At 31.9% G+C, this 23,769-nt stretch overlaps 1 protein-coding gene and 1 pseudogene across 2 annotated transcripts in view; one reads left to right on the top strand and one right to left on the bottom strand.

Moving 5' to 3' along the window:
* BTBD10 (BTB domain containing 10) overlaps nt 1-23,769 on the top strand; it is a 68,270-nt gene that overhangs the window by 33,812 nt on the left and 10,689 nt on the right. For both annotated transcript variants that reach the window (XM_011374168.2, XM_011374169.2), the window contains 4 exons: nt 12,979-13,175; nt 15,470-15,755; nt 18,328-18,430; nt 19,903-20,023. In XM_011374168.2, coding sequence (XP_011372470.1) covers nt 12,979-13,175; nt 15,470-15,755; nt 18,328-18,430; nt 19,903-20,023 — 707 coding nt within the window. The remainder of the gene's footprint in view (nt 1-12,978; nt 13,176-15,469; nt 15,756-18,327; nt 18,431-19,902; nt 20,024-23,769) is intronic.
* Nucleotides 1,897-2,015, bottom strand: LOC111728974 (annotated as a pseudogene).

Genomic DNA, 23,769 nt, shown 5'->3' with positions numbered 1-23,769 from the left:
GAACAAGTCAGTTTATGTTTTAAAAAGGCCATTTGGAAGTACGAGTGATTGTGAGATAGCTGTAATAGCTTTATAGAAATCAACTTTGTGAAACTAATTTGTTAAAATAATCATAATCATCTGATAAATATTTCTAAAACGAAATTGTTTATTTGTACTTCATATGTTTTTTTTCCATGGGTTGGATTTTCTTTTCTCCCTTGAATAATAAATACAAAAGATGCTCCAAAAGGTTTTTAAAAATAATTATAATTTTTAAAGCACCATTTAAGTACTCGGTTGTGTATGCATATAATACTATTCTCAATCATGAACCACACCCAGAACAGTAACTGGCACAAAATATCATTTAGTAAACATTTGTTGAATGACCAATCAGTAGATCTAAAATATATTTGACTATTAATTTAGATCCGCACAATTATTAATAGTGGTTAGCTGTTTTTAAGAAATACTTTATTATTTTCCATGGTAGAAAGTTACTTGAGAAGAATGTTAAGTATTTTACTCTCATTCTTATTAAATAAGTAAAATGGAACTTCCTTTTTTTAGGTTGCTCAGGCCAAAATCATAGTCATCCATCACTCCCTTCTCTCGTCTCTTACATTTAATCTGTCAAATTCCAAAGTCTTGTTCTTCATTATGTAGTCTCGTGCTCTCTACCACATACCATTGCTACAACCCTGGTCCAAGTCACTTTTAACTTTTACCTGGATTTTCAATTGCCTCTGAAATGGTCACTCGAATTTTACCTTTGCCCCCTTTTTCTATTGTCCACTTGATCTAACATACATTAGATCAAGTAATTCGTGCTTCACTGGTACCTATTTCACTCAGATCAAAAGCAGAAACCCTTTAAACATTCCTTCGAGGCCCTTCATGATCTGGTTTTTGTCTTGTCTCTCTGAGCTCGTCTTTTAATACTATTCTTGCATTTTGTGCTCCAGTTATCCTGGCCTTTTTGATTGCCTTGAAAAAACCAAAGATTACTCTTGCCCAAGGCCTTTGTACCTGTTCTTCCCTCGTATGTTCTTATAGTTCTGTTTCTTACTTCCTTGGGTCTTTGCTCAGACATTGTCTCATCAGAGTCCTACCTTGACCACTCTTTGTAAAATAGAACCTCTCACCTCAAAACCATGGCTCTGTCCTTTTTACCCTGCTTTATTTTACCTTGCAGCATTTATCACCATATGACATTTAATGTATTTATTTTATATGTTCTATGTTTTTTCTCTAACAGAATGTATTAATTTTGAAGGCAGAGACTGTCTTGGTTATATCCACCAGAACTAGAATAGTAAGTAGCATGTGATAGGTGTTCAGTGAATATTTGATAGAGTTGAATACATGATAAAACTAAAAGCATTGCTGGGGAGGGGATAAGAATATTTTGTTATTATAGTTATTTTAGTTATTGTATATTGCAAGCACTTGAATACTTACTGATGATTTAAAACTGTAATTTTTTTAGAACTAAAAAAGTTAGCAGTATAATGAATTAAATATTACAGCTTCAATTCAGAGACTCTTCAATTTGTAGAGGTGCTTGCCTAGCAACACCTTTGTTTATTAAAGTTCAAAAGCCGGAAACAAGGTAATAGATATTTTTGATTATTAAAAGCAAACGAAACCTCCTGCTGTATACTCTTTACATGAAATTTATTTTTATCAGTTGGCAGAACTTTTACCTTGATAGTAAAATGTTAAAGTTTGGCTACTAAGGGATATATTTCTGTCAAAATTTCAATGTCTAGGTCTACCATTTGATTTTTTAATTTTTATTTATTTATTTTATTTTATTTTATTTTATTTTTATTCTGGGCAAGGCAACCTTTGGTTGACCTCACAGATTGCAAGGACTTTGTCAGCTTACAATCCTTTATTTTTTATTTATTATGCCTGCAGCATCTGGTCTTCCTAGGTGGTCTCCCATCCAAGTACTAACCAGGCCCGACCCTGCTTAGCTTCCGAGATCAGACGGGATCGGGCTTGTTCAGGATGGCATGGCTGTAGACTCTACAATTTGATTTTAAAGATGCTTTTAGAACAGTCATATAGCAGTACATCAAACTCTTGCCGCTGCTACTGTTTCTCACTGGAGTTGCTGACATATCTGACAATGGGATTGTAGGAAGAAGAGAAATATGTCCGGATTTAGAACTAGTATTAGAACTATTCTTGGCTATATTTCTTGCTAAAATGGTCTTTAGGTGGGGTAATCTGGGATTAAGTATTACTTAAAATATTTCTATGGAATAAATGCATCAAAAAAAGACGTTCAGGTGACCTTTGAGAGCATAGCGCATCCCTCAGTTGAGAACTGCCTTTTTCAGTAATTAGCTTTTGTTCCTTGGGAAACTGACCTAGTATACTAAACAGAACAAAAAAGCTTATAGAAAAGGCTAATTGACAGAAAAGAGAAAAGATGAGAGAAATTTGCATTTCTTCTGTTGATAATAGATTTAGAAGTTTGACAGCATTTCTTATGTCATCACAGTTACTGACATCCCTGAGGATTGGCAGACATTTTCTGTAAAGGGCTGGATAGTAAATATTTTTGGCTGTGTGTGCTATACACAGTTTCTGTCGCAACTACTCAGTTTTGCTACTAGCATGAAAGCAGCCATAAACAATATATAAATGAAGGAACATGGTTGTATTCTAATAAAGCTATTTATAGAATAGCTAAAGGGTTGAATTTGGCCCCTTGGCCATAGTTTGTGAATTCTAAGCTTGATTATATGTTTAAAACACCTTGTAAACCATAAAGCTGTATCTGTGTCTCTACACATACATATGTTAGTATGTGACAAGGAATAAACAGTTGCCAAAGGGAAATATTTAGATGTTATAAATACCCTGAAATTTCAGCTTAATTCAATAAACATTAATAAGATGCACCAGGTTATGTTAGTTGCTGAAAATGTTTAAAAATAAATAAGGACTTAAATGCTGTAAGGTTGGCCATGTGTATACTACATAAAGATACAAAAGATACATAAAGATACATAAGTTTCATTCACTTGTATATATTTTACATTTTATTGATATTTACATATACTTGTATTTAAATTATATTTTTAATGTTTTAGTATATTTGATAATAACTTCTGTCAGAGCAGCAGTTCTAGTAATACCAGTTACTTCTGGAAATTTTTCATGTATTTTTTCTTTGATAATTTACTTCCCTTTGTTCTTTCTGAAACATATTAGTTAAATGTTGACCTCCTTCAATAATCCTCTAATTTCCTCATTCTTTTCTTCTTATTTTTCATTTCTTTGTCCTTTTATTCCCAATTTTTCTTTTCATTCTTTTAAAAATTTATGCCATTGTGTTTTGAATTTCTTCTCAACTTTCTCATTCTCTAAATTAAAAAAAAAAAATAGCATCTTTGTCTTTGTTTTATGGGTATAGTACCTTTTATATCACTGAGTTTATTGTTTTGCTTTTTTTTTGTCTCTACATTGTCTATTGCTTTTTAAAATTATGTTTATTAAACTTTTTATTGTGAAATAATTTTAGATTTGCAAGAAATTGCAAAAGTGAGTTTCTGAGTACTCTTTACTCAGCTTCCCTCAGTGATAACATCTCACATAAATGTAGTACATTATCAAACCAGGAAATTGACCTTAGTACAATACTATAAACTATAGACATCAGTTTTTATATGCACTTTTTTCTGGTATATATTCTATGATATATATACATTTGTGTAACTACCACCACAAACAGCATACAGAACTGTTCCATCACCACAAAGAAAGTACATCATGCCTCCCTTTAAGAGTCACACCCTTTCCCCATCCCTAACTTTTGGCAACCCTTGATTTGTTCTCCATCACTGTATTTCTCTCATTTTGAGAATATTCTATAAATAGAATCTGATAGTATGTAAACTTTTGGGATTTTTTTTTTTAAATTTAGCATAATGCCTTTGAGATCCATTCACATTGTTGCATGTATTTGTAGTTCTCTTTTTCTTTTTTAAAATTTATTTTTTAATTACCGTTGACATACAATATTATATTAGTTTCAGGTTTACAATACAGTGACATTTATATAGCTTATGAAGTGATCACCTTGATGAGTCTAGTACCCATCTGACACCATATGTAGTTATTACAATAGTTTGACTATATTCCCTGGGCTGTACTTTACATCCCTGTCACTATTTTGTATCTGCCAGTTTGTCACCTTTTTCATATGTCTTTTTCACTCATCCTTCCAATCGCCCTCTCACCTGGTGACCACCAGTTTGTTCTCTGTATTTATGAGTTTGTTTATGTTTTGTTTGTTTAGTTTGTTTTTTAGCGTCCACATATAAGTGAAATCGTATAGTATTTGTTTTTCTCTGGTTTCTTTCACTTAGTTAATACCTTCTAGGTCTATTCATGTTGTTACAAATGGTGAGATTTCATTCTTTTTTATGGCTAAGTAACATTTCATTGTATGTGTGTATCACATCTTTATCCATTTATCTATCCATGGACACTTAGGTTGCTTTCATACCTTGGCTATTGTAAATAATGCTGCATTGAAGATAGGGGTACATATATCTTTTCAAATTAGTGTTTTGGATTTCTTCAAGTAAATACCCAGAAGTGAAATTGCTGGGTCATATGGTAGTTCTATTTTTAAGTTTTTGAGGAACCTCCATGCTGTTTTCCATAGTTGCTGTACCTATTTAAAATCCCACCAGCTGTGTATGAGAGATTTGGTAATAAGAGTATATGTTTAAGGTGGGTTTATTTACATAACTAGGGGTGGTGGAAATGATGTACCTTAGTTGTTAAAATCTTAGCAGATTCACGATTAAGGTTTAGGTAATAACTTTATTGAGTAATAAATATTGATTTGTGAAATTTTCAAGGAGACCAGTTGGAGATGGTAGTTGTTTTTAATCTGATTGTAGAAATGCTTTGGTTTCATGAGAACATGAACATGTTACAAGAGGAAGATGCAAGAATCCGTGTAGGTTGGTGAAAGATCGCTTAGTGAATTCTGTTAAAAACACGAGAGGAAAAGATTAACTATTAGGAGAAAAAAGGCATGACTTTATTAAATGTAATTCCTATGGCTAAGTAGCAGTTCCCTGGGAGGGTAGCCTTAAGCACGCTGTGTTTTGGCCAAGCGGCCAATTCTGGAGTATAGTTTGGTAAGTTGTGACCTTTGTATGCACTCATGAAACCTTGCAACAATCAAGGTAATGAATATATCTGTCACACTCAAAAGTTTTCTTGGGGTCCTCTGTAACCCTTCTGCCCCTTCCAACTCCAGTACTCCATGTCCAGACAACCACCAGTCTGTTTTCTGACACTATTCATTAGTTTGTATTTCCTAGAATTTGATATAAATGTACCCTTTTTTGACAGGGGAGAGTATTTGGCTTTTTACACTCAGCATAGTTATTTTGAGTTTGATCCATGTTAATTTGTATCAGTAGTTCATTCCTTTTTATTATTGAATAGTGTTCTGTTGTAAGAATATAGCACAAATTGTTTATCCAATCACCTATTCATAGACATTTAGATTGTTTCCAATTTAGGGCTATTACAAATAAAGCTACTAACAATGCTTGCATCTTTTCACAGACACATGCTTTTATTTCTTTTGGGTGAATACCTAAAATAGAATGGCTGGATTATATTGGCTAGTGTATTTTTAACTTTTTAAGAAACTGTCAAGTTATTTTCTGAAACCGTTTCCAAACTGGTGGTACCATTTTACCTTAGTATGTAAGAGTTCCATTTCATATACATATTCACCAACACTCGATATTGTCAGTCTTTTTATTTAGCCATTCAGATAGATGTGAAATGGTGTCACATTATGGTTTTAATTTGTATTTCCTTAATGACTAATGATATTCAGCATCTTTCATGTACTTTTTTTGTATACCTTAAATCTTTTGCTCATTTCTTTGAGAGTTCTTTGTATATATTCTCGATACAAGTCCTTTATCAGATATATGGTTTTATTCTCTTAACAGTGATATCAGGAGAGCATTTGGTCTTTGACTACTAAGTGTGATATTGGCTCTAGGTTTTCCATAGATATCTTTTATCCAACTGATGAAATTCCATTGTATTCCTGCTTTGCTGAGCTTTTTTGTTTTTAAATCAGGAATGGATTTTGGATTTTGTTAAATGTATTTTCTACATATATTGAGCTACAGATTTTTTCTTCATTAATTTGTTAATGTGATGAATTACATTGATTGACTTTTGAATATTTGGCTAATCTTGCATTTTTAGAATTAAGGTCATTATTAGGTTATGATGTATGGACATTTTTATATATTGCTATTTTATATATTTTATATTTTATATAAATTATATATTTTATATATTGCTATATTTGAATTATTAAAATTTTGTTTAAAATATTTTCATCCGTGTTCCGAGTGATGTAGATTTGTGGTTTTCTTGTAACGTCTTTGTCTGATTTTGGTATCTGGGTAATGTTGGCCTCTTAGAATGAGTTAGGGTAATATCTTTTCTTTAATTTTCTGGAAGAATTTGTGTAGGATTGATATTTCTACCATAAAAGCTTGGTTGAATTCATAGGTGAAACCATCTGGGCCTGAAGTTTTCTTAGAGGGGAAGTTCTTAACTACAAATTCAATATTTTAACATAGAGCTATTCACCTTATCTGTTTCTTCTTGAGTACATTTTTGGTATTCTGGAATTTGTTCAGTTTGTCTAAGTTGATGAGCTTTTTTGCATAAAATTGTTTATAATATTCTTCTCTCATTCTTTTACTATATGTAACCTTTGTAGTGATATCAGCTTTTTCATTTCCAAAATGCAAATCTTTGCATTTTTTTCTAGTCTAGCTAGAGGTTTATAAATTTTAATAATCTTTTCAAAGAACCAGTTTTTGTTTTAATTGGTTTACCCTATTCTTTTTTCTGTTTTCCATTATTTCAATTTCCATTCTGATCTCTATTTATTTTGTCTACTTTCTTTGTTTGCTCTTTGTCTAGTTTCTCAAGGTGGAAACTTAAGGTGATTTTTCTTAGATTTTCTTTTCTAATATAAGCACTTAATACTATAATTTGCTCCCTAGCTGCTGTTATATGTCATGTCATTCCACGTATTTTGATATGATAGGTGTTTTATTCACTTAAAAATTATCTGTTTTCCTTTCTGATTTTTTCTTTGCTCCATAAGTTATTCAAAAAGGTGTTATTTTATTTCTAAATATCTGGAGATTTTCCAGATATCTTTCTGTTACTGAATTTTTATTTAATCATTATAATCTGAGAATATACTTTGTATGATTAAATTCTTTTTAATTTATCGAGATTTGTTTTGTTGGCCAGAATGTGATTTGTCTTGATAAATTTTCTGTGTACACATGAAAATTATGAGTTTTCTGTGCTTGTTGGCCACATGTTCTATAAATGTCAGGTCAAGCCAGTTGATAGTGTTCAAATTTTATTCATCTTTACTGATTTCTGTCTACTTGCTTGGCCAAATATTATGAGTGGGGTATTGAAATTTCTTGCTATAAATGTGAATTGTCTCATTCTCTTTGTCATTTTATCAGTTTTTTCTTCATATATTTTGAACCTCTGTTTTGAGGCAGAAGAACTTTGGGGGCTTTTAAGTGCTGTTAATAAATTTATCCCTTTATCCTTATGAAATGCCTTGGTAATATTCTTTGCTCTGAGGTCTACTTTGTCTTATACTAGTTTAGTCACTCTTTCTTTTGATAAGTGTTAGCATAGTTTATCTTTTCTTATCCTTTTATATTGAACCTCTTTGTACTTTTATAGTTAAAGTGTACTTTTTGTAGGCAGCATATAGTTGGGTCTGGCTTTTATATCTACTCAGATAATCTTTACTTTTTATGGCTTAGATCATTTACATTTAATGTGATTATAGATATGGCTATGGTTAAGTCTGTTATCTTGCTGTTTTATTTTCTGTTTGTCTCTTTTATTCTTGTTACCCTGTCCTCTTTTTTCTTTGTCTCTTTTGGATTGTATCTTTTTTATGATTTCATTTTATCTCCTTTGATTATTAGCTATAATTCTTTGTTTCCTTTAGTGGCTGATTTAGGGCTTATAATATACGTTTTTAATTTATCAGTCTACCTTCAAGTGCTATTATACCATTTGTTGTATAGTGTAAGAGCCTTACACTAGTGTACTTCTATGTCTTTCCTCTCAAACTTTGTGCTATTATAGTCATATGTATATGTTATAAACCCCATACTATATTGTTATAATTATTGTTTAAACTAATATTTTAAAGATATTTAAACAACAGAAAAAAATGATATATTTTCCCATGTAGCTACTATTTTCAATGTTCTTAATTCCTTTGTGTAGGTTCATATTTTCATCCGACATTATTTTTTCTTTTGCCTGACGGGCTTCCTTTAATTTTTCTTATAGTGGAAGTGTGCTCATGATGAATTTATTTATCTCTTTTTGTGTGTCTGAAAATGCATTTTCCCATTATTTTTGAAAGATGTTTTTACTGGCTATAACATGAAGATTGACAGGTTTTTTGGTTTGTTTTGCTTCATTTTTATATTTTATTTTTTCATAAAATATGTTTGGAATTTGTTGTGCATATTGCATCTATAGGTATGTAGTTTTTCATTACATTTTAAGACCTGATTTCTTCAAATATTTTTTCTCTTCTCCACCTCTCTTCCTTTATGGACTCCATTTTTTATACTTATATTATGACACTTAAAGTTGATCCACAGCTCACTCGTGCTCTATTTGTCTAGTTTTCGTGTTTCATTTTGCATTATTTCCTATTGCTGTGTCTTCAGATTCATGAATATTTTATAATGTGTAATCTTCATTAGTTTCATTCAGTGTATTTTTCGTCTCAGACATCGTCATTTTTATCTCTGGAAGCTTGATTTGAATCTTTTTTTTGATCTTGTGTATCTCTACGTAATTTTTTGGAGGAATATGGTTATACTGACTGTCTTAATTGTCTTCGTTTCTAATTCTAAGATGTGTGTCAGTTTTGGGTTGATTTGGTTGATGTTTTTTTCCCCCCTTATAGGTTATGTTTTCCTGCAGCTTCGTATGCCTGATAATTTTTAAAAATAAGTTTATTTATTTAAATTAGTTTCAAATATACAGTATATTAGTTAGACATCTATAATGTTCATAAAACAATCCTCCAATTGCTCCCTCCCTCCCCTGGCCCTCCACTTAGCCATCATATTAACGCTAACTACATTCCTTCTTCCATGCTCCCTGTGCCCAACTATCTACTACTAATTTGTACTTCTTTAACCCTTCACTCCATTCTCCCAGCCTCCCAACCACTCTCCCCTCTGTCTGTCACTAAATTGTCCACTATATTTGTGAGTCTGTTTTTGATTAGTTTGTTTCTTTTGTTCCTTAGATACTGCATGTAAGTGAAATCATATGGTATCTCTCTTTCTCTGACATTTCACTCAGCATAATAACCTCTAGATCCATCCATGTCATTGCAAATGATAAGATTTCACTTTTTTTAAATGGCTAAGTAATATTCCATTGTATATATGAACCATAATTTATTTAATCATCTGTTGATGGGCATTTAGGTTGCTTCTATATCTTGGCTATTGTTAATTGTGCTGCCATGAATATTGGAGTGCAATGATTGTTTTGGTTTTCTTTGGATAAATACCCAGAAGTGCAATTGCTGGGCCAAAAGGTATAGCTTTTTTTTTTTTTTTTTTTGAGGAACCTCCATACTGTTTTCCATAGCGGCTGTGCCTGATAATTTTTTATTGGATGCTATACATTGTGAATTTTATCTTGTTTGGTTGCTGGATATTTTTGTATTTGTATAATAAATATTCTTGAACTTTGTTTTAGTTTGGTTCACTTTAGTTACTTGGAACAATTTGAGTCTTTCAGGTCTTGCTGTTAAGATTTATTAGCTGTGACTATGGTAGTGCTCCAATTATTTCCTGTTGCAGAGCCAAGACCTTTCAGAATCTCACCCCAGTGCCCCTATGAGGTTTATGAGATTTTCCAGCCTGACTGAGAGGAACAGGCCCTATGTGAATCCTGGGCATCTTCTCCTCTAATCCTTTGAGTTAATTTCCCCTCTCTGGTACTCTTTCCTAACTCTAGCCATCTATTGTGCCCAACCTCTCAGCTCCACATTCTTAACTCAGAGTTCACCAGATTTTGCCATGGTTTTGCCTCCTTGTGTTTACTCTGGAAACTCTCTCAGGTTAATAATTCGGGCAGTTGTTAGGCTTATCTCATTTGTTTTCCATCTTTCAAGGATCACTCTCTTTGCATGATATACTGTGTCTTGCAAACCATTGTTTCATATATTTCATCCATCTTGGGAACTTGTTTTAGAAAGGAAAGTAAATTCAGTCCTTATTACTTTGTCGTGGCTAGATTTGAGGGCTAATGTACTTTTCATCTCCTTACCTGTCCTCAATTTACATATCACAAATTCTTTTAAATGCAGCATGAAGCAGAATTATCTCCTCTGAACCTGCTTGTCCTCATTTTATTTTGCGCACATTAATTATTTTTACCCTAAGAGTGCTTTCCCGATCTAAAATTATTTAATTAAATAGAGTAGGACATAATTAGTCTTTCATGACATCTGATTTTGAAGGTCTGATTCAGAGTATCTCTCATGTGGGAATGAAAGTAAAGGAAGGAAGTATATTATAATATCTTTTACATTTAAAATCTAAACAGTTTAGAAGTGAAGCCAGTATTTCAACAGAATGCTTACCAGTATTTCATGTTTCAGCTACAGAGATGTCTGGTGGAAACATTTTTTTGATGAGTTTGCTTGGCCTTTACTCAAACTGAACATTTATCCTGCATTTGCCTTGGTTGTAGTTGTATTTGTACATTGTGCATTAAATTATTAATTAGATTCATATTTAGAAAATGTGCTTAGCACATTTTTGTAACTTAGCAGCCAGAATAATCTTAGGAGTTATTTTTTAAATATATTATTCTTGATCTATTTGTATAGATTCCTTTCTTTTTTCTACTTTAGGACTTGAATCAGAAAATCTATTGTTTCTGATGTAAGGTTTTTAACATAAATGCATTAAGATCTTTTAATTTGTTCTGTTTGAAGAGAAAGATTATGTTCTAAAGATGCAATCCTACTCTGATCTTTTTCACTAGAAAAAGGTAGGAGTAGAATTTTTCTTTTCTGTAGGTTTATAAGAGACAGTGACTGATAAAGGCTGATAGTTTGGTTGCCTTTATTTCTCTAGAAGTAACTCTTAGGGTAAATACAAGTCAGCCCTATCTTTTGTCTTCGTAGTCTGTTACAGTGAGGTGATAACTGATTTTCATAACGTAGCAAACCACTAAAATAGCAAAACTAGTATTATAACTAATAAGCCAACAGAGGAGATGACCTTGAAGCGCTGCAGGATTTAAAACTGAATCATCAGGAAGATTAAATTTTAAATAATTTCAGTGAAGGAGAGCAGGGTAATAATATAGAAAGGGTACTGGAATGAATCAAAAGACTTAGGTTGCATTATTATTAGCATACACACTAAATACTATGTGACTCTGAGCAAGTCTTGTAATTTTGAACTTTAATATCCTCATCTGTCATAACTAAACAAACTAATATTTACTGGGTGATTCTACTGTCCTGGGTACATTGCTAGTCAGCCTACTTATACTTTATTTATTTAATCCTAATATTAAGTTTATAAAGTAAAGATTAACTTACTCAAAAAGTTAATCTTTCTGGGCTTTACTTTTCTCATCTTTTATTTAAAAAATGAGGAAACTAAGCTTCCAAAATGTTAAGTAATATTCAGCATTTTGAGCATATGTATTAAAGGACGATTTGATTCTAAGTCTTTATTACTCTAAAGCCATAAAGTTCCTTTTATTTCTTCGGTTTTATATAAAACACTTTAATGTTTTTAAACCATAAACTATGGCATATGCTAAAATTGTAAATTTCCAAAATGCCTGAGGTCTGGCGCTCTCATTTTTGTTTCTGTCAGTTTTCCTACTGCAATGTATTTTGATTATTAAAATCTTATCTATTTGTCAGTGCCTGGTTCACCGGTGACTGACCTTAATCTACGGTGGTGTCTTCTTCTTCCTCTGAGATCTTAAAGCATTTATCACTCACTTGTTATATATGTATTTGAGCTACATTTAGTCATTTTACATTTGAATTTGGGATAACTCTTGAATTGTTGAAATTTCTACATATTCATGTTTTACTGCTACACTTAAATCAAGCTTCTTGAGGGAGCTTCTCTGCTATCATGTAGCACAGCATTGCACACATAATACCAATAACTTAATAAATAATTGTGTGAATGAATTATGTCAACTAGACTATTTTCATTATCATTCTCCATTATTCACATTTCATGTGTAAATTTACATACGATGTCTTAAAATTTTAAATTCTGTGACTTTACACAGTCAGTGCAGTTAAGCTTTTTAGAGACATGTTTTTAAAAATTTTGAAAAGAGTTCAATCAAAATCAAATGAGTTAGTTGATTGAAGTTAGCATGTAGACTTATTTTATATATTTGACAGGGAGGCCATTTACTTTCCCCGCTCCCTCAGCTTTTTAAGAGTTCCAGAAGCTGGTGCTCTTTCCCTCTTCTCCCCGCCATCCCCGACAATCAAAGAAATCAATAGAACATTTGAGTAATATTGAGGAGATCTGGGTGGTTACAACCACTAGTACTAATACTAGTAGTATTACTGCTATTACTTACTCAAAAGTCAGTTAATCTTTCTGGGCTTTACTTTTCTCATCCTTAAAAAACTGTGTTGGATTTATGTGATCTTTAAAGACATAGGCCCCTGAATTTATAACACCTACAGGTTTGAGGTAAATTAGGTTTCAGAAATGTAAAGTATCATTTGATTCTTGCCCTTCAAAATATTAGTAGTTTTATGTTAATTGGTTTTGTTTAAACTGTTTGTGTCTCATGTTTTATGGTTAATTTTCTTTTGTAATTTATCAGTACTCCCTCACGTATTGCTAAAGGAGTTGTCGACCACACCAAAATGAGTCTACATGGTGCTAGTGGAGGACATGAGAGATCAAGAGATAGACGAAGGTCAAGTGACAGATCACGAGATTCATCTCATGAAAGAACAGAATCACAACTCACTCCTTGTATTAGAAATGTCACTTCTCCAACAAGACAGCACCATGTTGGTAGGTAAATCAACTAACTTTCCCAACAATTTTTTAAAGCATGCATTACCTTTTTAAAGTAGTAATGACAATGGATTGTGCTTAATACTTCAGAATATACTTAACTTTTTACTTTTATTCAGTTGCTGTTAGGTCCCGGAGGGCCCTATCCCTTACCCCCATAGCGTGGGAACCAGACTCTCCTCCCTTACCTTTTGTGTGGGAACCGGACCTTGCAATGTCTGGGTTGGCAACACTACATGCTCACCTCCCGTTTCACCAGACTTTCCTCCCTTCCTCAATTTACCCACTCAAAATATTTCCACTGAAAAAGCCCACCTCAAGCCCCGTATAAATTTTAGGTCCTCTCACATTTGGGGCTGATGCCATCTTTGGCTCAGCCCGACTGTCACTCTGCTACAATAAACCTTGCTTAATCCCTTCGACCTTGTGTGTTCCTCCTTTCGTGAACCTAACAGTTGCTCCTGTTTTAGCTTAGCTTGGTTCTTGCTGTGAAAAAAACAGCTTATTATATGAAACTTAAAAATGAATTATTTTTAAGACTCTTAAAAAGTCTTATAAAAGAATTAGTTTGAAAAGCCTTTATAATTGTGACATGTAGATATACAAATTTTTTCAAGTTGATTTTTATCATATGAGATATAACAGTGGTTTAAAGTAGTTTAAATGATTGTAATAAATACTATCAATAAATTTACTGTAAATATCAATAATATCTATAATAAATTTACTATCAATAAAAGAAAATTGATAGGAATCCTTGGTTAATCATCCTGAAAGAAAAGGAAGTGAATACTAGAATAGCCATCAGGGAGTAATTTATTTTGATTTTTGACAGTATTTCTAATAATAAAAATAGAAGATGAAAGGGTAGGTATGAAGTGTTTTGCTTCTTGGCAACTTGCTCACGTCTTTTTCTTCCTACACATTACTATAAATGAACACTATTATATTACCCCAGGTAAATACATTGTATGACTGTAAAGCATTAGTCTGAGGCAAAGGATTATATAAGCAATGTGAACTTGCTGATTTTCATTTTCCACTGGGGAAAGGGCTAAATATTTTAAATACCTTGACATACTATACTGTATGAGGTAGTTTCTGATTGTTATAAATCAAAGTCATTTATATTAAGGTCTAAATATATATAGAAATTGTCAATATCTAAGTAGGTCCTTAAAGTCAGACTGCTACTGATAAGCCAAAAATCAACAAAAGTGTAAATAAAAGATTATAGTTTGTTCAGTATATGGGAAGATAATAGGAGGATATAATAAATTATTACTTTAGTAAATTTTGCTACCAGCATTGTGGAAACAGGCAATAAAAGAGAGGTGTCAGAGTATCTCTGGAGATACTGCAAATCTAATTATATAATCAGTAAAGCTGTACAGAGTGTTCTAAGTAGCCTGAGTCATGGAGGAATTTGGCAAAAGCTGATGAAACTGATGAGGTAGAGGTACATTTTTAGGTCACCTTTAAAATTTAGTGATCTAGCCCCTAAAGGAAACTTAATCACAAAATCTTACTTTTAATTTCCCTTTTGTAGAATATTGGAACATCTAAAAAAAGTTCTGAATTTTAATAGTATTTCCTACCTATTAAAATTAGAGATGATAATTACGTGATCCTCTAAAATTTGTAGCAGTGCTCTTTATTCAATGAAAGTGAGAAAGAAAAGAAAGTAATATATCATCAGCTATTAAAGCCACTTTGGTAGACGTTAAAAGTCATTCGAAAAAATAAATACTTCTGTCCTTAGTGAATTCTTTTATTTAGGACCTTCCTTATGTGAGTTAAATTGCTGGTTTTGAAATGCCCTTATTAACACAGATTCTAAAATTTTTACTTTGTGTTCTCAGAATAGCATACTTTTAGCATTTAGGAGAGTTTAAATTGGTATTCTTATTAATCTTTTACTAACTTTCAATACTTACTTATTCGACTTGTGATTCTGTTCCTTGGGTTTCTATACATTTTTAAATAGAGTAATAACATAAAATTTACTTTAATTTTGGTCTTAGTCTTGGCCAACATTAGTAAGCCATACATCTTTTTAAAAGCCTACAAAGGTTAAATATTTTGGAAAACATTTTGATGCTTTTAGGTTTTATTCCTGGGAAATAAATGAATATTTATGGTGTTCTGTGAAAATGTTGAGATAAAAAAGCAGGAATGCTATGATTTAAAACAACTTTTCTATATCAAAATTTTAAAAAAGCTATATATGGACCTTGAATTTTTTTAAAAGAAAATTAGCATAACTTTGTTTGCTAACATCTTTATTTCAGAACGAGAAAAAGATCACAGTTCCTCTCGTCCAAGCAGTCCTCGTCCTCAAAAAGCATCTCCAAATGGTTCCAGTAGCAGTGCTGGGAACAGCAGCAGAAACAGTAGTCAGTCAAGTTCAGAGGGTAACTGTAAGATGTCTGGGGAGATGGTGTTTGTATATGAAAATGTAAAAGAAGGAGCTCGGAATGTACGAACGTCAGAACGAGTGACGCTAATAGTGGATAACACTAGATTCGTTGTAGACCCATCCATTTTTACTGCACAGCCAAATACAATGTTGGGCAGGTTTGTATTATTGCAGTTCTTTGTATTATTACTTATAAAGCACTTTCACATTATTTTTCGTTAAAGTTTTTAAATTTTTTTTGTAACAGTAATTCTCATTGGAATGTAGTTTTCCTATTTTACAGACGAAAGAACTGAGCTTTTGAACGTTAAGTAACTTGTTCAAGTTTATACAGCTAGAAAGTGGTAGAGTCAGATCTTGAAATTGATTTTATTTCTAAGGATCTTTGCTTTACCAGTAGTAATAGTAAATATATTAGTTAATGAAGACAGAATACTAAAAGATCTCTACAGGCCAAAACCACAGCCTGTAGATTGCATCTAAATAGGTGAATTTAACAGTGATAATGTTTCCTTTACTTGGGGCTATCAAATATAGCAGGTATCAGTCTTGTTTAAAGGAAAAAAAAAAAACCCGACACATACAGCAGAAATCAGTCATTAAATACAGCAAGTGCCAGTCTTGTTTAAAAGAAAGGACCCAACAGTTCGGTTAGCTGAAAAGTCAATGTGAGTTGTCAGTTTGATATAGATACTTGAAAAAGGGAATGTGATTAACAAGTAGTTAGTAGAATGGAGAGATTAATAGTTATCTTCCAGTCTGTGCTCATCTAGAGTAACAGATTAATGTTAAGTTTGTAGTTGGGAGCTGCAGTCTAAGAATGATATAGACAATATAGATTGATTTTTCAGTGTGTTGAAAACTAGGATCAAATACCTTTTAATTATAAAATTAGTATCTTTCTGTTCACTTGAATATAAAATGAAGGAGCATATATGTATGAAGTAGAAGTTTCCATAAGGTAAAAAAATTTTTTTAGGTTACATATGAGTATTTGGGATGCCTCTGTGTGTGTGTGTCTCTGAATACAAAAATAAATGCTAGTATATGATACTATACATTTTGAGTATATACATATATATATATATATATAATTGATTTTGCATCTGTGAGGGAAAAAATACGTGAACTATAGGCTTTTATGTATTTTTAGTAGCATAGGGGAAGACTATTGATGGAAGCTATTAGGAGGATGACTTGACACTGTAATACTTTATTTTTTACCTAAACTTGAAGGAAACACAGTTAAAAAGTAGATATTTGATATTTTGCTCCAGCTGTTAGGCTGCATTTTCCAAAAAAACTCAAAAAACAAAAAAAATGGATTGATCTGAAAAGTATTGCACTCTCCTTTTGTAAAAAGTTTAAGTATTTGAGAAAATTGCATGACATTTGTGATTCCTGAAAGACTGTATTTTTTATATCAATGAAGGCTTCCTTCTATGTCATTTGGCTAAAGCATATTTTTGGGGATGTAAATTATTCATGAGAACTGTAAAAAGCAGTTGGCATTCTTTAAGAAACAAATAAAAAAGCTTTGTTCTTTAGAGATTTCTTTGTTATAACAAAGGAGAAACCATTTAAATTGGGAAATTATTGAGTAGAATTCTTAGATCAGCCATGTTTACTTTAGGAATGGTGGTATAGGATTCAGAGGTTCTACTTTTTTTTTTTTCATGTAGTTAAGTGCAATTTTAAGGACTGTCATTTTTTCAGCAATTATATCCTCCTAATTTTTTTTTGTTAGAATACCCTGTCTTATGAAAAGACGTGATAAGCAAATGGTACATAATACCCTAACTTATGAAAATCAAATAGTGGCAACCCTGTGGCAGCCTCCCAAATTTGTTCTGAAATTTTGTGGTCAGTGCAATGCCCATATCTGGGAATCTCTGGACTAGATGTTTTTGGAGGAGGTTCTACTTCCTTTAATCACAATTTAAAAATTTTCTTGGGAGTAATGTATTAAACTTTTCGTTTTGAAGGACATATTTTGCAAATTGCCTCTTTCCTAAATGGTTACTGTTCAGGGGTCAACAATATGACCTGAAAAAATGTCTATTTGTATTTTTTTAATGTAAAAATTAATATTAAGAGATCTTTACTTATTTATTTAAACTTTTCATTTTCTTCTTCACTCCTCTCTGCCCCAGCATTTGTTAGCTTGTTTTTCAGTTCTGGAAAGCAGGTGTAAGAATTTTGAGCAAGATTTCCTGTATTTGTGGATTGTGAAAAGTGAAACAACTAACGTGCTTATTATACTGTCTTACTTTTTCCTACTTTAGATTACTGTATTGCTGCATTATAGCATTAACTTTGAAATGAAGAAGAAAGTTTTAAGGAAAAGGCACAAATAATATAGTTTGACTTTTCCTTTTTTTAAAAATTCCTGGTAAGATTGGTATAAGTCACCTTTTCCCCTAGATTGATTGATTTTTTTTTCTTGAGAAGATGGGGCTGGAAAGTTCTTTAGCTTCTGAATTTTATCAGTTGATTTTGTTTGTTTAAAGGGAATCTATACTACTGTTCCCTCCCATCAAAAAGAGAATATTTTAAATATTCCTTTGTTACATTTACCAGAATAAGTTTCTGATAAAAATTCTTGAACTAATTTAATGATATAATTTAATGCTTAAATTATAATTCCTTTTTAGTTTTGTACAAGAAATCAATTTTCCCTTTTGAAGAAAGTATCCTATTGATATATTTCTTAATTATTTGCTCTTATAGGATGTTTGGATCTGGCAGAGAACATAACTTTACACGTCCCAATGAGAAGGGAGAGTATGAGGTGGCAGAGGGGATTGGCTCCACTGTATTTCGAGCTATCCTGGTAAGTCCTTGTTTCTTATGTGTTTTGCCTTAATTATATGATCTCTTCTTGGTAGATACTTGAATTGAAATCAGAGTTCTATGTGGGTATCTTTATGGAGATATGCAATATATTGTTGTTTTTTTAAATACCGTTTAATTCATTTTTATTTTGGTATATAAAGATAATATGATATAAATGAATGAATTTTATGACCTTTGAGAGGTTAGGATAAGGGATGATTCATCTCCTAGGTCTGCATAGGCAGTTCTTTCAAGGGTTTGATGTTAGCATGTAAAAAATCATGTTATTCCTCCCTTAATTCTCTTAAATAAGTTGATCGTTTTTTGCTACTTGAGAATGAATGCGGCTACTTGAATTCTAATATTTTATTGCACATAACCAGCAATGCGAACATTTATGAACATTTAAAAGTCATCTCTAAAATGTAATTTTTCGCATCTTTGTTTTAAATATTTTTATTTCGAAGTGTTAACCCTTTATTTTGAGGAATATTTGAATTAGTATTACAGGGTCTCTACTCGTAATTTCAAAACAGTGTTAAAGATTTGATTATAATGTGTGACAGTTTATGTCACAATCTGAAAATAGATTTCCTCAAATAGTTTTGGGGGAAGAGGAGTGAGAGGATCCTGAGGTACAAGACAGGAAAAGTATAGTTGACTCTTGAAAAACACAGGTTTGAACTGTGTGGGTTCACTTACATGCAGATTTTTTCAACAAGAAGCTTGAAGCAGATTTTAATTTTTTAGGAAGTACTTCTTTCAGCTGCCCATACTTCCATTTAACTCCCCACCTTAAGTTGACAAGCAAGAAAAATTTTTGTAACTTAGCTATGGAGTAACTTATTTGTAATTCTGGGGCCAGCCCTTAACAATGTTTTAAATAGATTTTTGAAATAATTACTGTCGATTGACTATAGTAATATGAGAAACACCAAAGGGTACTATTTGGAAGAAGAATATCTAACTGTGTCTTCTATTTTACATATTTTAGTACTTGATATGGCTTTGAAGTTCTTTTCTAAAAACCATAAGTTTGCTCATTTCTCTAGGTAATATTTAAGGTAACTTAAAATGTATTATTCAACTTCCTTACATTTTAAAAAAATTTTAAAAATTTATGATAGTCATATAGAAAAGTAACTTGTGGAGGAAAGCACATATGAATTAACATGATATAGTAGAAGAGATGCATAAATAATCAGGAGACTTAGGTTCTTATTTTCCTCTGCTATTAAATAATTCGGTGATTGGGGGAAGTCAGTGAACCTATTTGGGCCTACATTTTTCTTATTGGTAAAATGAAAAAGTGGTTAGGTGAACTGAGGTCCCACCTAACTTTAAAATACTCCAATTCAGAAATCTTAGAGCTCACTGTTTTTGAAAATGCTACCAGCCCAACCTTAATAATAAGTTTTGGCTACCTCATACTCCAAATATTTTATGCATTCTTTGCCTTTTTTTTTTTAGGATTACTATAAAACAGGGATAATCCGTTGTCCTGATGGCATATCTATTCCTGAACTGAGAGAAGCATGTGACTATCTCTGTATCTCTTTTGAATATAGTACTATTAAATGTAGAGATCTCAGTAAGTATGATGTTTTGTGGGTGAGTAGTTCATAGAGTTAGAAAATATTGGAATGAAAAGCCTGAAATAATGCCGTTTACCTCAACTTCAAATATTTGTTTAATTGAATTGTAAAGCATTCTAGTACAATGAAGATTACTTATAGAAGTTTACAGTGATATTTATCAGCTCCTCATGCAATTTTCCAAAAACTTTATTTCAACTTTAATAATTTATTTTTTTTGATAGACTCTCCCAGATTTCCTCATCAACTGTTTTCTCTGCCTTGTTGCTAGTCTTTTATTTCCTAGCTTGAGAGCCCTGGCTTTGGGAAAGTTTGGTGTTTGGCTTCATTTCCCAGATCATATTAACTCAAATTTATAATTTTTTTGTACTTAAGATGTAAGATAATACCCAAAGCCACTATGGAAGATACAAATAATTCTCAAAAACATTATTTGTCATTAAAGATCTTAGATTGAATACCTAGCCAAAGGGTTAAGACTTCATTCAAGACCTTCAAACATAGTCTCAGAGCAAAGTCTGGAACTTGGAAAGCCTAAATCTTTGATATTTCCCTCTCATTACCTCCTCAGCACCCCACCGTCTCACCATTATGCCATGCCTAAGATAAAAAGATGGGATTACATACAGAAAAGTCAGAATAGTTTATGAGAATTATCAAGTGTTGACTTGGATGGATATTAAGTGGTTGAAGAAGTTCAGAAGAAGGAGAGGCAATTGTCAGCTAGAGGGTTTGGGGAACAGTTCAGAGAAGACGGGTAGTAAAGAAGGAATAGGAATGATTTAAAAAGAGTAGAGAGGTCATTCTAAGAGCTGGGAATTTTGGAGTAAAGATGCAAAAGGTATACTTTGTAAATAACCTAGTTGGAACAGAGACTTCATATCAGGGCCAGAAGGAGATGGGAATAAATAGATGGGCCAGATTATGGAAGGTCTTTAATCCAAATTAATGTTCTTACATTTTATTTTATGTACACTGGGAAGCCATTTTTAAAGTTTTCCTATATATAGTTATAGCCTTATGTTAACCCCAGACATATGGTTATCTTTATTACCTAAACTTAACACTAACTTGATAGAGTGGTATCATACCTTTTCAAAGATTGATGTGTTGGAAACTGTGAATGGGAACTTTTTAAAGTCTCCATAAAAATATCAGTAGATGGGACAAAGCGGTGGATGGTCCACCTCTGAGTCCATTTCTCTGTAAATGATATTTAAAATTTTAAAGTTAAATAATTGGACAGCTGGAGCATACAATTATAAACTTGAACAAAATTGTTTTTTTCACATCTTAAAAAAAATGTTTTTAGTTGAAATTATGAGCATTCATTATTTTAATTATAGATTCTGGATTTTAAGTTTAGTGTTTTTTCTATTCATGGGACCATTTTAATTTAACTTCATATAATTAGGTATTGAATTTTGGTGACTGTCAGATTAAAAAAACACTAGAATTTCTTACAGATGATATAGATTTTAGTTCTGTAATCCTTTGGACATAGTTTGCCTTGTCATCATTGTTAAGTTTTGTTTATTTGTTATGGAATTAAAGATGAGCATTTTTATGTAAAATATATGTAATATGGTTTTCCATATGAAATAGACTTTTAACTTTTATATTATATAATACTCATAATTGTTTCTAGATTACTTATATGTTACTAAAAATTTAGAGATTCTCATAGACTTTTATTAAAACAAAACATAGAATTTGAAGAGACAGAAATAGTCTTATAAAGATATAAAAAGATACTGTAGGTGTAGACTGGAGTCCAAAAATGAATTTTTTTCTGCAAATAAGTGCCTTTACTGAAGATTGGAATGGCACTTTACACTAAAATGTCTAAGTTTGTCTCTTAACTTAAAAAGAAATCATGTAAGTACTAAATGTTTATTGAATACAGAGTTCTGGGTTTCTTGGGCAAGTTACTTAAAACCTATTCTCAGTTTCCTCATCTTTAAAATGGAGACAGTAATACTTACCTCACAGGGTTGTTGTGAAGATTAAATCAATAGTGCTTGACACATAATGTTAAATAAAGGTTTGCTAAAAAATAAGGTAGCAAAATTAGGAAGTAAAGGTATATTAAAAGAAGAATATTAATGGGTCATATTATACATGCTATTTTATATTTCCACATGGAAATATATTACGAATAACTATGTTAGTAAATATTTTTAATCATAGCTTGTTTAATAGTTACATAGTAATTGGTCATTTTCTGCATTTTTGTTGAGCACTCACTTTATACCAAATATTATGTATATATATAAAAGGCAAAAAATAAAAATAAAAAACAAGGTCCTTGCTCTCATGGTGCTTGTGCTATAGTGGGGAAAAGAGACAAGTAAATTATATTATGGTGTTAGAGGAAGAATAGGTTGCTAAGTGAACATATAGGAACAGTATCTAACTCAGGTATGGGAGCTTGAGAAAGGCTTCTGGAGAAAAAGGAAGAAGTGTGTTCCAAGCAGAAGGAGTGGTATGTTCAGGGGCAAGATTAGTACAGGGAGGGAATGACTTCTGAATCATCTGTCATAGAACTTACATGTAGTGAAGCAAATATATGGTAAGTAGTAGCTCCCCAAATAGGCTATAAATTTCCTCAGTGTACACATTCTCTTCCCTGGTAAGCAGGGTAATCCGGAAGAGATTTTGAGAACCAGGGCTGAACTTGGGAATGAAGGCCTAGGGCTAAAGGAAAGGAAAGTATAATGTCCTTGGGTGAAAGTGGTATGGAAAATATAATTTAAAGTTTAAATAAAGTATCAATTCAGAAGGTCCAGGAAGAAAGGCACCGTCCATGTTGGAGATAGTGGACTGCACACAAAATCTAAAAGACCAATCCTACTGAGAAAGGAAGGTCAGAGGCAGAGCCTGCCTATGGAGTTACTGAAACATAGAGACACTGAAATGACAGATACACTCGTTGTTTTCTATCTCTCTCTCTGTCTCTATCTCTCTATTTCTGTCTTGCTCTGTTTTTCAGTTTGTAACATTAAACCAGTTTGAACTTGAGGACGGGGACTATACTTTTTCAACTTTGTGTCCATAGTGCCTGCCACATAGTAAGGACCCAATAAACATTTATTGAATGAATAAATTATTTTATCCCCTTGTGCATTTTTAGGACTCTTCCACTTATTGTCACTTTCTCTAGTCTTTCCTTCTCAACAATGCTCAGGCTCAAGCATACCCAAATCAGACCTATGTCTATTCTAGACATTCAAAAAAATATTTACGAAATTTGATTTTTTCATTAAGATTCTTTGAAGTTAATTTTTTAGAAGAATGAACATAATTAGTATACTGGCTCATGTTCCAACTGCTCTGTTTATTCAGTTTTCTTTTCTGTCTTATTTTATTTCTGCTACGGTCTTAAGTTTACTCTTTGATATTGTATATTTTTGTTTGTAGAGTATGTTTAAATTTTCTAACTGATAACATATAAGAAAATTATTGAATTTTTTACATTTGTATTTAGCTACCTAACAGAATTGTTTATTAATAATAGGTTTGTTTTTTTTTTTAGTTCTCATATATTCTTGGTAGATAATTGACCTTGTGGTAAATAACACATTTTGATATATTTTTTTTTTTCTTACTGAATTGGCTAGAATATTTTGAACAATGTTCAAAGGGTAAGACGCTGACTATACCAGACATCAGAAATGGTATTTGCAGAGGATTTCAAGTTGGAAGGAATGTGACGTGCTTAGGGAACTGAGAAAATGGAAGT

Source organism: Pteropus vampyrus, unplaced genomic scaffold, assembly GCF_000151845.1.
Source record: "Pteropus vampyrus isolate Shadow unplaced genomic scaffold, Pvam_2.0 Scaffold240, whole genome shotgun sequence".
Classification (NCBI taxonomy): Eukaryota; Metazoa; Chordata; class Mammalia; order Chiroptera; family Pteropodidae; genus Pteropus; species Pteropus vampyrus.
This window is presented reverse-complemented; position numbering and strand designations above follow the sequence as displayed.